This window comes from Daktulosphaira vitifoliae, unplaced genomic scaffold (genome assembly GCF_025091365.1).
Source record: "Daktulosphaira vitifoliae isolate Bord-2020 unplaced genomic scaffold, ASM2509136v1 Scaffold_5, whole genome shotgun sequence".
In the NCBI taxonomy this organism is placed as follows: Eukaryota; Metazoa; Arthropoda; class Insecta; order Hemiptera; family Phylloxeridae; genus Daktulosphaira; species Daktulosphaira vitifoliae.
Window position 1 is genome coordinate 16898411 of NW_026099576.1, and position 17322 is coordinate 16915732.

The 17322-nt window shown below is 26.4% G+C and overlaps 1 protein-coding gene and 1 long non-coding RNA gene across 3 annotated transcripts in view; one reads left to right on the forward strand and one right to left on the reverse strand.

The window, feature by feature from the left end:
* Positions 1-17322, forward strand: part of LOC126907863 (uncharacterized) — a 59223-nt gene that overhangs the window by 26622 nt on the left and 15279 nt on the right. The window lies entirely within an intron of this gene.
* LOC126907826 (RNA-binding protein Pasilla) overlaps positions 1-17322 on the reverse strand; it is a 42764-nt gene that overhangs the window by 20601 nt on the left and 4841 nt on the right. Inside the window, exon 1 of one of the 2 annotated variants that reach the window (XM_050689438.1) lies at positions 12936-13025. The exons of the other annotated variant lie outside the window; for it this stretch is intronic. Coding sequence (XP_050545395.1) covers positions 12936-12957 — 22 coding nt within the window. The 5' untranslated portion in view covers positions 12958-13025. Of the gene's footprint in view, positions 1-12935; positions 13026-17322 lie in introns of those variants that run through there. 2 annotated transcript variants of the gene reach the window in all.

The window sequence follows — 17322 nt, forward strand, 5'->3', positions numbered from 1 at the left end:
AACAATAATTGTACCCAAAGAGTTGTTTGATTTGGGTATAATGTACACGATAATTGAGTTATGGCCAAGTGCTTTATAGAAATGTTTTAATTATTACTGTACAAACAACAATAAGTCGTGTATAATTCTTTATTAAATTTCAAAGTATGTAGTGTTAAACAAATGTACGGACGTTAAGTTAAACATAAAGTAAAATTTAAATATACATAATTATGTGTTATTTAGAATATGATCTAATAATAGCCTTACTGTGTTTTAGAGTATTAAAACACAATCAAATGGATTGTATTCTAAAAGTTTTGGATATCCTATCCTTTTCTACAATAAATACACTAGGTAGTTCAAGATCAAACGGTGTTTTTTCCTATGTATAATAAATTGAAATACTTTGAAATTTAAGCTAACTGGGGCTAAAAATAAAAATAAGACCTTAAAAAAACTTTAAGACTTACTTATTTTTACTTAAGTTATTTAAAGTTTTTACCATAGAAAAAGTTTTGGCATGTTAAGTAATAAACTATTTATAATGACGGTAAGTTGAACTAATTAATCAGAATACACTTTTTTTCACAATAACTTTTTTGTCGAGATACGTTCGACTTTTTTAGATGATCCGATTATAATCTATATAGGTATGAAAAAAGTTATAATTTAATTTATACTAACTAATGCAATCGCGTTATTTTTTTGTGTCTAAGATCAACACGGGGTATAAACGACACTTGATGAATAAACAAAACCTTAACTAATCTAATTTTGTTTAGTATTGAACAACGAATGAGAGTAACACGGATCATCAGATAATTGTTATCTCTGGACTCTTTTAAACCCGTAAGTGAGTTATAAAAATTATAATATCCAGCCGAAATAAATTAAAACAGAAATTTTAATTAAAACGAATCGACAATTTGTACAATATACTCAAAGGGAATGGACTGGAGCGAAAACTTTTTAAACATCACACGTACATGAATAAAGTTAATAATTATATGTTTTGTCGGTGCTAGTAAAAAGAAATATTAATATTAAAACTTCTGCCGTAAAATAAAATGTCATTAATTAAAATTCAGAGCAACTTTGTATTATTAATAATATTATTTTTAAGTATAACTAATATTTTAATACAGTAATATGTAAAGTGTCTAAAACTTTGAGTATTGAGTAAAACTATAGTTTTAGATGTTGTAAAGTAGTAGACTTTGAATCGCCATCAATGACAACGAAAATTATAATCACTGAGTTTCAATAGATTTAAGCTTTAGGGCGTAACTCTCATTCAACAGATTGGGAACGATATATTGTTAAAAAATGAACACGTTTCTATTAGATCACACTATGATCTAATAGAAACGTGTTCATTTTTTTTTAGATTTTTATCAGATGATTGCAGTGTAGGCTGCACGTGAAAACAACTTAATCTGCAACTATGATGCAAATTGCACGTTATGCATTTACAGCTGATTTCTAATTCAAACTGCTGTAAACACATTTAATCATAGTCTTTTAAGTTTTTACAGTAAGTCGATAAAAGACGTAAGCAACGACTTTGGAACGCCAACGATTTGCTATATTGCGATTTTATGAGCAAAAAATTCCTATAACTTTTAATTGATAATTGATTTGTTTCTGATTATCATTTGTAAAATAGCAGTTTCGAAATAAAACACAGTGCAATTTATATTAATTAAAAAATAATAGATTTTATACAGATGATTATTCTTCACTGTATGTAACAGATAACGTATAAAAAGTAAATAATTTAAAAATTAAAAAAAAATAATAACCAAAATATTTATTATTTTGTTAATAAAATCCTCAAGTTTTTTCGTGTTATTAACAATAAATACAACAAATCTCAAATATTTTATTTATAAAATACTAAATTTTTTTATTAAAATTCTAACTCTCTACTCTTAGAAGAGGAAGCAAATTTTAATACTATATAACCAGTGTGTTCATTTTTAATTAAACAATTATATTCAAGGTATATTATTATAACCGCTGACAATAAATGAGAGACTTTTTTATTTTTTAAATATTGAAATACAATATTTTTTTTTACTACCAAAACAGTAAATAATTGTTATTAAAAAGTAATCATTAATGGTACATAGTGTGTTTTTTAAACATATATTAGCTTTTGTTATGTCAACATAAAAGGCTTAAGTTATGATGATAATTAGTGTGAATGAAAATTTCATTTAAACTTAATTTACGGCGAACAGGCATACGCAAACATATTTTATGACATTGATTACGGAACATCTTGAAAACTCTTGTACATCATTAAATTTGTTTACGAAAAATACTTAAAGAAGTAAACACCAAAAGGTTTTTTCGCAGAAGCCACTCTTGTAACAAAGTTCTACAACAATCCATACAATTTATTTACATAGCATTACTAAATATTCAATGAAGTTGAAAAAAATGTTACCATTAACAAGTGTAAAAATGTTTAATATTTTATTTATCAATTATATGAAAATTAAACAAATTATTTTATGAAACATTGGTAATAAAAAAAAAATTAGATTTATCGGATGAAAAGATGTTATATTTTAAATTCCATAATCTCATAGGCATTTGTTTATATTAAGCTTAATATAATCTTCATTGTGTTAAATTAATACTTAAAAAAAAACAAAACACGAAAATGACAAAAGTATCTCGTTAAGTGCATATAAATGTTGGAAACGATCATATGCTTTTCGTTTGAGTATATACTATAACAATACAAATTTAAACTCTTTCAATATTAATTTAATTCACACTTTTTTAATTCATTGCAAGAAATTATTATTAACAAAAATATCTAACGAGTAATTTTATTGTTTAAATAGGCATAGTATCGAATTGAATCTTTCGCAGTTAAGTAGTTTATTATTAAAGTTATTACACACTGTAACTGTAAAGTATGTTTACCTATAATACTCTATTACATTACATTGTTGACTTTAAAAAATTATCACAGGAATTATTTATCATGTTTCGTTATTGATTAGACCAAATAAAATTTAACAACGCAACAAAAACTTTTTGTGACTAACCTAATTTTTGGATTGTTTACTTAGCAGTATGTAAATTTACTTTAAAACTGAAGTAACTTTTTGTTTTTGAACCATAGTACACAATTAAGAATCGTAATAATTCTCAATCGAGCACTTCGTTTAAGGTTCTATTGTTTTTCCAGAGAATATTATCATTGCCAAAAACCACTCGAATTAAACAAAAGGTTAGTTTTGTAGTGGATTATACAAAATTAATATTTCAACGATTTCATCTTACTACCAACATAGTATAACACCATATACTAATTATGCTGTTTGGCAAGGTTCAGAATAAAACATTTGCTTATTATACACATTTATGAAGTTTCTTCCAAATATGCTTAAGATAATAAAATCTGTTTTTTTTTTTTTAGTAACATCTGATTAAAACGGTAAGATGTTAAATATATTATAGGCATTCTTAAATTTGTTTTATCAATTTTAAAATAATTAGTTGCAGTGCTATTAAAAATATTCGAATTGTTATTATTAACAATTATTAATTATAATTATTAACAAATTTAAAAAATAACTTCATTATCTGTGGAAAAAGTATAAAAATAAAATAACGTCATAATTTTAAAATAAAATGTTTCTAGTTAATATTTAAGGGCAATGAATCAATAAATAAACTATTAATATAATTCTGCTTGGATTCACCTCTGGCATATTCTATACTGAAGTTGTAAATCGCTTTTTACTGTCAGATGAATAAATAATGTTATAATAATTTAAAGTAGTTTCTATGGCGTTAAAATTAAATGCGTATTTGATCAATAATTAATTCCGATTGCATGACAAAAATCTTTTGATTCACAGTGGTAAGAATTTAGCTAAAAGTTTTTCTTCGAGATAAAACAACAATAAAAAAAATTTCGAATACTCTCATTTATAAATTACTACCGAGTTGTACAAATGTAGTTAATTTTATTCGATTATTTTAATCATTTTCAGGTATTAAAAGTTTATTAATAAAACAAATAAGACAGTAATCTTTAGAAAAAGAATTTTTTTAATGCTACAATGTATATCAATTAAAATTAGCCATACAGCACAAAATATTCTTTAACGGTGAATTAACCATTATGTTGTCAACTTTGTTGAAAAACTCTAAAAATCATACTTTAGATAAACTTTTTCTTTTATCCCAATTAATGCACTGTCATATTTTACAATATAGTATTATAGTAAGAAAATATATTTTCCTAACACTTAAAAAATAAAACTACGAAAAATCATTTTCGTAAAAATACATAGACAAAATGAAAATCGGGAAATATATAAAATTTTAAAATACCAAGAAGAATTTTTTTAACATAATTATTATTTAAAGATAAATCAAATAGCTAATATTAAAAGAATCACTCTGTACATGTTCAATGACAGAATTGATTGTTCTCAAAAAATATATATACACATTTTGTTAAAAATTAACTACATGTACACAGTTGCACTGATAACACTTCATTCATGCTTGTAAACGTTAGTTACTAACCCAACCATGAAAATTATCTTGTTATGCGATTATTGTTCCAACAGAATGCACTATTTAGTTTAAAGAAATTCTAAAACTGACATTAAACTAAATGTACAGCTTTTAAAAGTTATACCACATGACCCCCTAGTTTACAACTTGGCCATAAGTTGGGTACAAGTGATCATTTATACTATTAGTCGGATTCGATTCAATTACTTGAATCTATTAAAATGAACTTTAAGTTAAAAATGTTAATTTAACGCGATTATTCGTAAATAGTGCCAATAAATACCATCCGTTGTATAACATCTAAGTATATGTGCAATGTATAATGTCAATGGAAACATATGTATAGAATGGCTTAAATGGTCAAGGACCAAGGTCAACTGTGACAGTGTGCGTCGGCTGTTGAAAAAACGATCTTAGCACAAAACTAGAACTAGAATAAGAACGTAGGTGTGTTTTTATACTTTTGCACTTTGAATAATATATTTCGAAACCGAGATACTTAAAGGTTCAATTTTCGTTTTCATGCAAAAGAGTATGCATTTTTAATATAGACCAGTACGAGCTGTACCCATCCGCGTTATGTACCTGCTGTATGAATGAAAATGTATGTAACTCAATAAGCACTTGTCCTAAAACTCTTATTGACCCATTCAAATTTTTTGTGAGTAAAGCTATAAAAATTTCTTATTTTGAAATTAAAAAAAAAACTTATATATTTATTTTTTTGTAATTTATATGAAAGATTTAATTAATATTTCGTTGAGTTGCAATTTTTATGATATTTACATGCCATTCATATTAATATTTCATTAACCTTGTTTTTTTTTGTTTGAATATTCATTATGTTATTGTATTAGTAGGCCAATTAAACTGAATTTATGGCTTCATTAAATGTAGTATTATATTTTAAACATAAATGTGTTAAAATAAATTTACTGCCTTTTAAAACATGTTATGAGAAATAAAATAACTAGGAAATCATAAGTCACTCTCCTTGTCATCTATTAAATGATTATAAAAACTTGACGTATAAGTTAATCGCCAGGGACCTATTTCTCAATAGCTTTACATTCTATTGTTGTCAAGAAAAACTGCATCGTTGAACACTTACACTTATTTCAGATAACATTGGATTGTATAAACTCGAATTGTGTGAACAGAAAAATTGTATATTCTGAGTCAATCACAGAATTATTTATATTATACTTACCAGCTGCTAACTGGTAAATAACCGAATAAAATTATTTCAAAATTTGAATAAAATTATCATAATTATGTAATTTTTACTTAATTTCAATTGTCTGAATTTTTCAAAATGTACAAAGTTTAATTAAAATTCAAAACAAAAAATGAATATTTTCGATGCTAATTAATAAAATCTAATTAATTTACAAAAATATAAGTTAAATAAATAGTAAAATATTTTTTATTTAACTTTATTAATCTTTCTCCTTTACGCTTAGAAATTTTCGATAATTATTTGAATCGATTAATCTATCACTTTCAAATGGTAGCTGTTTAATTTTTAATAGCGCGATTTTACAAAATGTGAATGATTGGCAGAACAAATACTTTGCCAATGTACTCGTACCAAAAAAAATTACTTGGATAAAATGACAGCTAAACATGCTCCCGACAAAAGAATAAAAATAAGGCAGGAAGATATATGAAATAGACTAATGTGCGACGGTTTAATGGCTTACTGTAACTCGTGCAATCGACCCTTTTGTCTTCTTTTATTAAGAAATTATTGTGTGTGAACTTTTTCATACCGTACACATCAATTATTTTTGAGGCAACGTTAGCAAATCGATCATGATATTATTTACAAGGGTATGATACATTATTATCTTAATGCGTTAACATTAAATACGTATTTATTTACATTAACATAAATTAACAAAAAAATGTGTTCCACTAATAAATAACACACTGGAGTAATATTTTAGACAAAATCGATTTTTGTAACGCTCTTATTGTAAAACTTTCTTAAGGATAGTAAATTATTTTAATTGATAAATTTTATAAAAACTTATTATAAATATAAACTTTGAAAGTATAATGAAACCTTCTGTGGGCATTGACAAATCAAATTAGAGCGGATATTATCTGGTAACATTGATTTTCGTGTGAAAGTGAATTAGCTACCAAAAGTAAGTTAGTTTGTTGCTTCGCAAACTCTGCAATCGAAAGTTTCAAAGTTGTGGTAGGAGTACTACCAAAACAATATAATGTTTCATTTGAATCCAAAATTGTTTTCTATAAACAATCAACATTTGACGTCTCGTAAACAAGTATTAACTTTTTAAATTAAATACAAAGTTATTAGTGTGTTAATTGTTACAATTGTTTCATATTTTAATACATGTTTTGGTGTACGTTGTTTTACAACTCAAACCCATCCATTAAAATGCTACACGTCAACATTTTTTGCCTCAAGTTATATTTAAAATGGTCAAGTAAAATGATACTCGAGTTATTTATTTTCATGAGCTCTGGAAAACTCATTTAAATTAACAATGAACTGAAAAAGTCGATTAACTGTCATAGTGGCATTAATAAAAAAATCAAAAATGAATGAATCTTTTTTTTTTTTTGTTTTTAATTAAATATTATTTTTAAAACGTATCTCCGAAAACATTCATCAAACGTAATACTCTATCGATTTTATGTCATTGTGGTTCGGCACGTGTAAATTCGTTTTTCCTTAGGAAAAACTAATTACTCATAACATTGTTGAAATAAAAAATCAGATATTCACTTCATTTGAATATTAAACTTTCACCTTAAAAATGTACGCGGTACATTCTGTTCTCCAAGAAATCCATACCACGTGATTTATAGAAAAGAAAAACTTTTTCTACATTTCCTTTTAGAGTTTCCTCCTACCCAGAAAGTACAATGAATTTTATTCTTGGCAATTCAACCACATCTGTTTTATTTATTTATTCATCGAATTTACCCTGATCAACATCTGATCACATAATCCAATTTTCTTAAAAATTATGTTTCCTTTTAACGCGCAAGATGCTTTAATTTTTAATTTGATCTCTTAAACACAACTAGGAGATTCCATTACGTACTGCTAAAGTAAAAAACTAGTGATAGAATCGATTGATACTCCATTTATTAATAACATCACATCGTTGTCTTAAAAAAGTACCAATCCAATCAATCAATACTAAACAATTTATTTCAACAATTGCGTGTTGAGTTCTAATAAATGGAAAAAACCGTGTACGGTCAAATGTATTACTCGCATTACGAATGTACTACATGATATTAATCTCACGAAGAAAAAAAAAGGAAAATTAATTTTACCGTATTGTCATGTTTGTCCTGAATTACTTGAAATTTCACCTTTGACTTTCTGTCTGTAAACCATAGCCAACCCCTATCGTTCGTATAAGATAAGTGACAGATTTTGTAATACTACTCCGACATACTATACACTACACGTGTATATAGACTCGCATACATGAAAACATGTATTTTATACACTGTACACGCCTATAGGTGTAGATAAATCTAAAGGAATAAGTTTATCATTGCCTATATGTTTCCTTTAAGAATGAGCGACTACGGGATTTCGACACCCTTGGGATGATTCGCATGTGTGTTTGTTGTTCTATTTATCTGCAGGTCTTCCGCGAATTGTGTTTATCCATGTTATTAAATACAACTGTCTTGAATTATCTCAATACAAACAGTCGAGCTTAATATTTTTATCATATCCGAAAACATCCTGCCAAATGCGATCAATTAATACAAACGTGTCACAGTAATCAGTTATCAAAGTACGTGGGCTTATTCAAACAAAACCTTCAGTTTCATAAGCCGACGGACATTCGTGCATTACCCAAGGGATTGCAAACTCTCAATCGATACCAAAAAACCCTTCCACGTAATTCTTTTGGACATTTTCCGCGACAAACGAAAGGGGAATCGAAAATAAAGTATTAAAATATAAAACAAAAATAAATCTCGTAAAGAAATGATTTTGTTCTCCATTCATAACTCTGTCATCCTCTTAAGAGGCTACACTTGACTCAATAAAAAAGATATTTTTGTATAGTAAGAGTATCTAGAAAGTGGTATGTAATTCCAATACGATTCTATAACAACGTGCTCGCGTATATTTTATTGTTTATTACTACTTTATGATGCGACATACCTCAGTAATCGATTTGCTTAGAGATATTGACATTTTCACATACACGTGTTGCTGGCCTACAAACCAAATCGGTAATGTCAATTTTAGAACCCTTGACCAACCTATCCATATAACCCACACATTGCTAATAGGTGATAGATCCACCATTTTCAACAAATCACACCTTGGAATGACGTTGACACAGATAAAACGTATCAATAAATAATAAACTAGTAATATATGAGTTTATCATAATGGTTCGATGCATCGTATTGTCCTCACAAAATATTAACTGTACAATATATTTCGATTTACTGTCCATTCCACGAGCTTTGATAGTAAACTGTAATCCTAATAAATAACTTGGAACTCCAAGGAACTCGTTTATTCGTACTGCAAGTTTGTTACTTACAATTACTTTGTCGGATGTTTATTTTTTTTTTTTTTTTAATCATCTGGATCGACATTGACACTTTGGTTTATTTCTTCAAAGATAAGAAAATTTGTTCTTCAAAACTATTGTAAATGTAACACACAAGAAAAACGTATATTATTGACAATGGTGAAAAAAGTTTAAAAGTCCTTAAAGTAAAAAAACACAACAAAAAAATAAAACAATATTAAAATACATACCATGCGCGTTAATTGAAGAAAAAATTATGTATCATTTTTTTAAAACAAAAATTAAATTGAATTAAATGTTAAGTTTACGACAATCATTTCGAAACGCGAGACAAAGTTGAGATTTTTTTTATTTTGGAAACTAACTTAAGATGCATGTACAAAATTTAGTCGATTCGAATCTCAGAGCACAGCAAAATGGTTGATTTTCGTGAAGCGTGAAGTAAAAAGTCCATTTAAAAAACCATTTAACGCACCGTAGAAGAAAACGATTTTACCGATGCGCATCAAACAGAGGGAAGAAAAGTTTTTAGTTAGTGTATGAGAAATTTGTAGAAGTCGATGAATTCTATAAGAGTACGTGTCATTGCTTCCTTTAACCCAACGGATTTGACGAAAATTGAAGAATATCGGCCTTATTCTGACAAAGAAAAACAAACCATTTCCTCATTCAAATTGTTGACGATCATTGTCATAATTTTACAACATCTTTTTATAGACTCATAATTAGAATTGTAAAACGGTACATTTGATTTAACCACAAATTTAGATGAAATGCAAAGGTCGTTATGAAGACAATATCGATTGAGTTTCGCTATAACTCGGTAACGAACACAAAGAAATAATGAATGAGTGTACTCAAACAAAAATCTCGTCATCGGTGGATTGGAACTTTTCTTTTATAATTCTGTTTAGTTTTAAGATGAAAACACACTGAATATTCAAATATGAGTAAATAACGTAGTAACCTATACGTACTCAACTCGCAGTCATCAATTTACTTCAGTTTCTAAAGAAACTACATGTTCTCGATTAGTATGCACAGTAAACAATAATATGCAAATACTGTAGAAAAGTATGAAAAACATCAGAAAAAAAATCATTTTTTTATCTCGATATTATTTCAAGTGCCTGCGTCCTGTTCTGTTACATGTTTTACACACCATTGTTTGAGTATTTGTCATGTTACTGCTATGCTAAAATTTATTAGGTATGAAAATAAACGGAGAACGACCCCGGAACGCCGTAAAAGCATATCGACCGAGATACTTTTATAGGTTACGATAATATTGGATGTTTTTTATACTAGCCTCCCTCAAGTTATCCAGTACAATGAGTTTTCGAGAAATACCTTTTTGCACGTGTATTATCTGTAAGAAAACTAACTATTCATCTCAAGTATTGCGAAATACGTTATACTGAATAGAATAAAAGCTGAGCCATTTTCACTATTCATTTTTTAACTGATTATTGAACCCACAGGCACGAACACAATATACATGTCAGATAATAGTAATGTATAGCAAAGCCAAAAGAAACACAGTGGGGAAGAAGAAACACTAATTGAATTACCTATTCATCATCGTCAAAAACGATTGTACGAAAGCAAAAGCAAATATGAACTGCGTAGGCGATGTGCGTACGAATATTTTTCTGGCTAGTGAAGAACCAGTATGTGTAACAGGATTTTCCATAAAAGAACATGTTGACAGAGCAAACAAAAACACGATTTTTTTGTAGAAAATATTTTTTTTGGATCAATTATGACTGTATACTTGAAAACCCGCAGAAAAAAAATAAAATATTTGAAAAGCTTATTTTTGTCGATCATTTAATACTTTTACTATTAATTATTTGCCAATAATCTTGACTCATCTTGAACAGATTTAGCATTACTTTATTACGTAATTAATTAACCTTGAAAATATTCATAACGTTTTTAATCTTCTATCAGGATAAAAAAAATGAATGATGCAATCACGAGCATGTAGGGTAACATCACCACCGAGATTTTAACTAAACAAACAATTGTCTAATCTAATCGTAATATGTTGTTGCTAGTAGATTTTATATTAAAGTCGTATTATAAATGTAAATAATATCTAAATAAGTCCTACTGCAATGTCATAATTTTTGATACAATATCCTTAACTGTTCATTCACTGGAAAATAAAAAGTTTTTAATAATGAATTAAAATGTCTGTCTTCGTTAGTTGCAAATATATTTACATTATTATTATAGAGAATTTTCCAAAAAACAAAAATGTATTATTATTATGAGTGTGACATCTAAGTATAAATTAATAAAGAATTTTAAAAGTTGAAAAACTCTAAACTATTCGCTCTTTGATGAAATCACCCTAGTTACTTCTAAAATATAACAATAAACGTTAAATTAAAAAAACTTTCTTTTATTTCAGACAAGTTTAATGATGAAACGATAATACTTCACACGGTTAAACCTTAGTAAAATAAAATATATTAAATTTTAATACAGAGTAAAAAACACTGAAAGAATTTTAATTTCACCATCGATATTTCATCGATAATTTGTATTGGTTGTAATGTTGAAAAGCCTAGGATAATAAAATGTAATTGTATGAAAAAAACACCAGATATGAGTTATAAATGACTTTCATTTTAATGAACGTTATTTATAACTACATAAAAGTACAAAAACCATAATGATGTCACGTTTACTTAAGATGGCGACAAATCAACCACATTGGTTTTGCAGAACACTAATCAATATAAAGGAGAGAATCGTAAATTATACGATGAAGCTCTGGGGCTTTGCTATTAATAATATTAGTCGGAGTCACTGATTTAGCCATGACAATTATGATCTAAACGGTGAAAAATTATAACCAATATAGTATACACGAGTGGAAGGTCACTTTGCAAAATTAACTAGTAAGAAGTATAAAACAGCAACATTATTCTGCATATAAGCTGAAGTCGTATACTATAAAATATGTACAGCCCGATGTGTACTTTTACAATATGCACTATCGATTTAACAACTTTTCATACACGTTTTTCATTACCTTAGCAATACACTGTATGACACACTATGGTGGGATTATTATACTAATATCGAGTATAAGGTGACAACTTTTAAGTATACATTAAATTAAAACTACGTTAATAAATTGAAACGAAAAACTTTAAAAGACGAAAGTTTACAAACATTTTTGTGCAATTTGTAACATTTTAAGCTTAATATTTTAATGGTTGTAGCAAATAGCGCCGTGGAAGTGATATAAACCCAAAAAACGATGTACGATGGACCGACTATTGCTGATCTACGCACTAAGAAGTGTTTATAGTAGATCGAATGATCCAATAAATCATAGTAAGATGATTAATTTTTCTGTTTTATATTATAGAAAAAATAGTAAATTACTTAACAAAATCTAAATATCGTACAATTTGATAGATTTTATCAATTAACCTCGACTAATAAAATAATTTTAAGATTACTTAGCTAAACAAATTGGATAACTTTTTAATTTATGAAAACGTATTATACAATTTTTTTAGCTTTATTATAGTTAACTGAAAGATTGCTATTTACAAATGGTAGTTACCATTAAATATAGTGAACACTACTATTTTACACAATATTTTTAATATTTCTTATTCCGAGGCCATATATTAATAGGACAAACCTTTAGAAACACATGAATTATTTATTTTTTCACACAAGTGTAAAATAAATTGCCCTCGTTTGAATGACCCCCTCCTCTGTTTTCAGTTGTTATCTCGATATATTTAAATAAGTATATTTTGTATCGAAACAACGTTTCAGTTGTAGAAAATAATAAAATTAAGTAAAATAGCTTACGCTGCAAGTGATGATTAGTCATAAATTGTAATAATGTTCCATATCTTTAGTTTTCGATTAAAGCTAATAATTAATTGCGTCTATTCCACATGCACATAACTAAACTCAAGAAACATTAGTAGTATAATAAGTTATTTTAACGTTTTAACCGTTGTAATCTATAAATACAACTGTCATATATTTGTAACTCCTTTATAAATAATGAAAAAAATTACCAACAGCTGTGATAAAGTAATATACAGAGTAGATCATATGACTTTTGATCCGATAATCATTTTATTATACTTTTTTTTAACAATTTTTTCATTCTTAGACGATAAAATCACATTATTTGTTTTAAAAAAAGTAAAAATAATATGATCTTTTTTCAAAACTTTAAAATAGTCAATATTTAGAGGTTTTTTACAAAAAAATTCAATGAGCCAATAACAATATTAGCACATGAGTACTCATTGAGCCAATAACAATTTTAGAACATGAGTACTCATTGAGTTACAAACATTGACAAACATGGAGTAGGTATACGCGGGTGGGTACAGCTCGTACTGTTGTATATTTATAATACATAATCCACTCGTCTTGCATACACACTCTATGCATTAAAATGATTGAACTCGATAAGTACTCGTCCTAAAACTGTTATTAAATTGTTCGAGATAAAAACTTTTAAACAGAAAATATCTTATTCAAAAAACAAAAAATATAATTTTAACGTTTTTTTTTTTTTTTTTTGTATGCATAAATTATTATACAATAAAATTACAGCGAAATATTAATTGTATCAAAAGTTGTAAGAGTTGTCAGTTAGATTTGTACCTCCCTGTACGTGCAATACCGACCTATGCCTTTGCGACCACACAAATTAGATCTGTCATGGTCCAGAGTGTAATATCGTTAATTGTGTTTGTTTGGCCTAAATCATTGCCGGCGACGACGCGCTGGAGTTCTTTGAACGCGGCAAACGCTGTGCCAACTAGTCAAAATAAATCGAGTATTATACGGCTATGTAAAAAAGTGATCCCTAAACCATTACGAAGCATAGTTTTAGTGTATAGTACACACATTTCATAAATTATGTTCGCTTCGCACGTGTACGAGTTTCTGACGGAAATCACTAGGATCTACTGTGTTACTGATATGGTTAGCCATAACGACACGAGATTTGCCCAGCGCGACAATAATATTGTATTACAATTGAGCAATAGAACAATTCAGACTAAAGAAAAAACTGTTCAGTCGTTTTAAGCGCAACAAAAAATAAAAGACACATATTCTAAAGTGGCGCCATAACAACTTTATTTCAAAGGGTAGGTGTCATTAGAAGTTGTAATGTTCAGTTCAAAAAGTCATCGCGTTTGGTATTGCCTAAACTGACGCAAATTATAGTTTTTACAATGAAATTAAGTATGCACACTTCATATTTGCACTGACGTCCGGTCTATAAAGTTTCTATTTAATTAAAATACATTTTGTTTCGAAGAATTTAAAAATATGAAAACATAGCAGTGCAAGCGGAAAACATTTAAGATCAAGTGTATAATTCTTTGAGGAAATAATCAGCTTTATAATGATCCTACACATTGAACGAACGACTAACGTGGGACTTCGTTTAAAAGCATTTTTATGGAACAATCTAATGTGTCAAAGGCAATTTTGTACACCACCCACCGAGATTCCAATCCAAAATACGGTTATTTTGAAGAACGAATTCGTCAAAAACCACAGTCTATTCATAAATTTTAATTGAAATTCATATTACATCACACTAAATAAAATGTGCTTTTATGCATTGAATACATTACAATGGATAAGATTTAATACTGTCGTTTATCAAAGAATACCTACTTGTTAATGTTGTTTTATTCCAAAATGTCTGCATAAAGAAACAAAAATACATTTAACGTTCAATTGTTATCATGAAAATAAATCATATTTTCACTTTTTTAGAAATAAATCTCAATCTATAATAAACACCATAACAAATATGTTTTACTGAACAATTTATTTTTGGTGTTTTTTATTCAGAAAACGAGAAAAAAACATTACTTTTGATAAAAATCAACTAATATTTTATTTGTATTTACCAAAGAATACCATAAAATTCAACTTTTCACATAAATATCAATTAAAAATACAACAATGCAATATTAGTATGAAACATATCTTAAATATTTTTTATAAATGCGAAAATAATATTTTATGAATAATTTTGTCATTTATTTTACTGGAATTGGACATCAGATGTCATTATTATTTTTACTAATAGTTTAAAATATTTCATTGATATTTGAATTTTAGTTAATAACAATTAATTTTTGTGACAATCATAAGAAGTATTTGAGAAGTTATATGATACACACAATTAAATATCAAAATCGATAGAAAATATCTAATACTAATGGTTAATCATTTTTATTATTTGTGTTAATTATGTGATATCAAAATATTATTTTTATAGATTTATTAGTTTCAATTTTATGAAAATTTTTGTTTTATTTTTACTAAAAAACAAGTATTCATTAAATTTAAATGAAAGTTGAAAAGTTTTGCATTAAGTATAAAAATAAGCCCTACAATAGATCGATAAATGTGATACTAGGTAATTAAATATATTTTATAATACATATTTAAAATAACGACTCATATTATTGTAATAAATATAATCTAATAATTGTAATTGTTTTAGCAACTAATTATCGTTTTTATTTACAATTTCAACAAAATATACAAATATCACCCTCTTTACCGTTTATGTCTTTAGTTTGTTCATAGCGATTATAATATATTTGTTTGTAGTATAATACACAATAATGAAAGTTTATTTTAATTTTAATTTATAGTATCATAGGGTGTTTACAAAATACATTATTAAAATATTCCACATTAATTATTTTACACGTTTATCTCTTTTTAATTTGATAATTTCATAGTATACTAAACAACATACGGTAAAAGTTTACATAAGAAAGTGTATGTATAAGTATAAATTATCACATACTGTTATATCTAAAATATATATTTTACTTTACAGATAAAAAATTTTAGTTAGACTATTGATATTTAAATTAAATATTTCATTATATTTTTCAAAAAAAAAATAAATAAAAAACAACTTTTTTAACACTTATTAACTTGAAAACAGTAATTTTTGTTTTATCATTAAGTATCTTCACAGACAAAATAATAGTTATTACACAGTTCTTGACAGCATAATTTTTTTAAAAATTGGCAAAAAAAATTAAAAATTTCAAACGCCAGAATATTTTTTGATATTCAGATTTATATATTTACATAAAACATATATATATATAAGACATATATAATACATAAACATATATAAGACAGACACAAACGAGAAGTTATCTTAGGAAGAAGGTTTATAAAAAACAATTAATATTTTTACCATATTCATTGATACAACAGAATTATTTACAACAAAGAAAAATATTCATATAAATGAATATAAGCTGTTTGTAGCTTTTTTATTGATTTTTCAATGTAAATTTATGGATTATAAATAATCTTCATGTAATTGTTATTTACTAATGTCAATTATTATTTTATTGTCATTCTATTTTTTTAAGATTGAATAAGGTTTTCAATTTAAAAACTTGTTATCTTTGAAACACGGTTTTTAGTTAATCAAGAGATTTAAAGGTCATACATGTTTATTATCTTAAAATTACAACAAAAAAAGGTTGTTTATGTAATAAATTTTTATCTTCAATAAACTATATCAGTAAATTATACAGTGTGATTTATTAAAAATACTACCCTTCATTTAGCATTAAATCATATTTTTATAAAAATGTACAGATTAAATTTCGATTTCTATTTATGAAATATAGTAAATTGTAAGAAAAAAATATAAGGGTAGATTTTAAAAGTGACTTTTGAAAAATATCTGGGAATCTATCAAATATTTTTTTTCTATTAAATGAAGAATGATAAAAATAAATGTTGAACCAGTTTTTTTAACATTACTTTTTGAGATACTTGCATTTAATGATTTAGGATAGGGGAGGAGCGGAGTAGTGTTTAACGACGTTCTATTTTTATATCATAAAATTCAGATAAGAACACGTTTAACCCCTTCGTTTAGAACCCTCTCGTCTATAACTAAAAGTTATTCTAATTAATAATATTTAATAATAATTATTATTAATAATAATTAATAATACTCAAAAAGTAATAATGCAAAACTAGTTATGGACTAATCAAATTTTTATTTAGTCCTTTACCCATTTTAATAGAAGTAATTATAAATAAAAAATGATTATAGATTCCTAATTACTTGCGAAAACTTAATCTACCCTTAGAACTAATTTTTTTTACGATCAACTTGATATTTACTACGGTTCAAAAAATGCAAATTTAATCTGTAAAT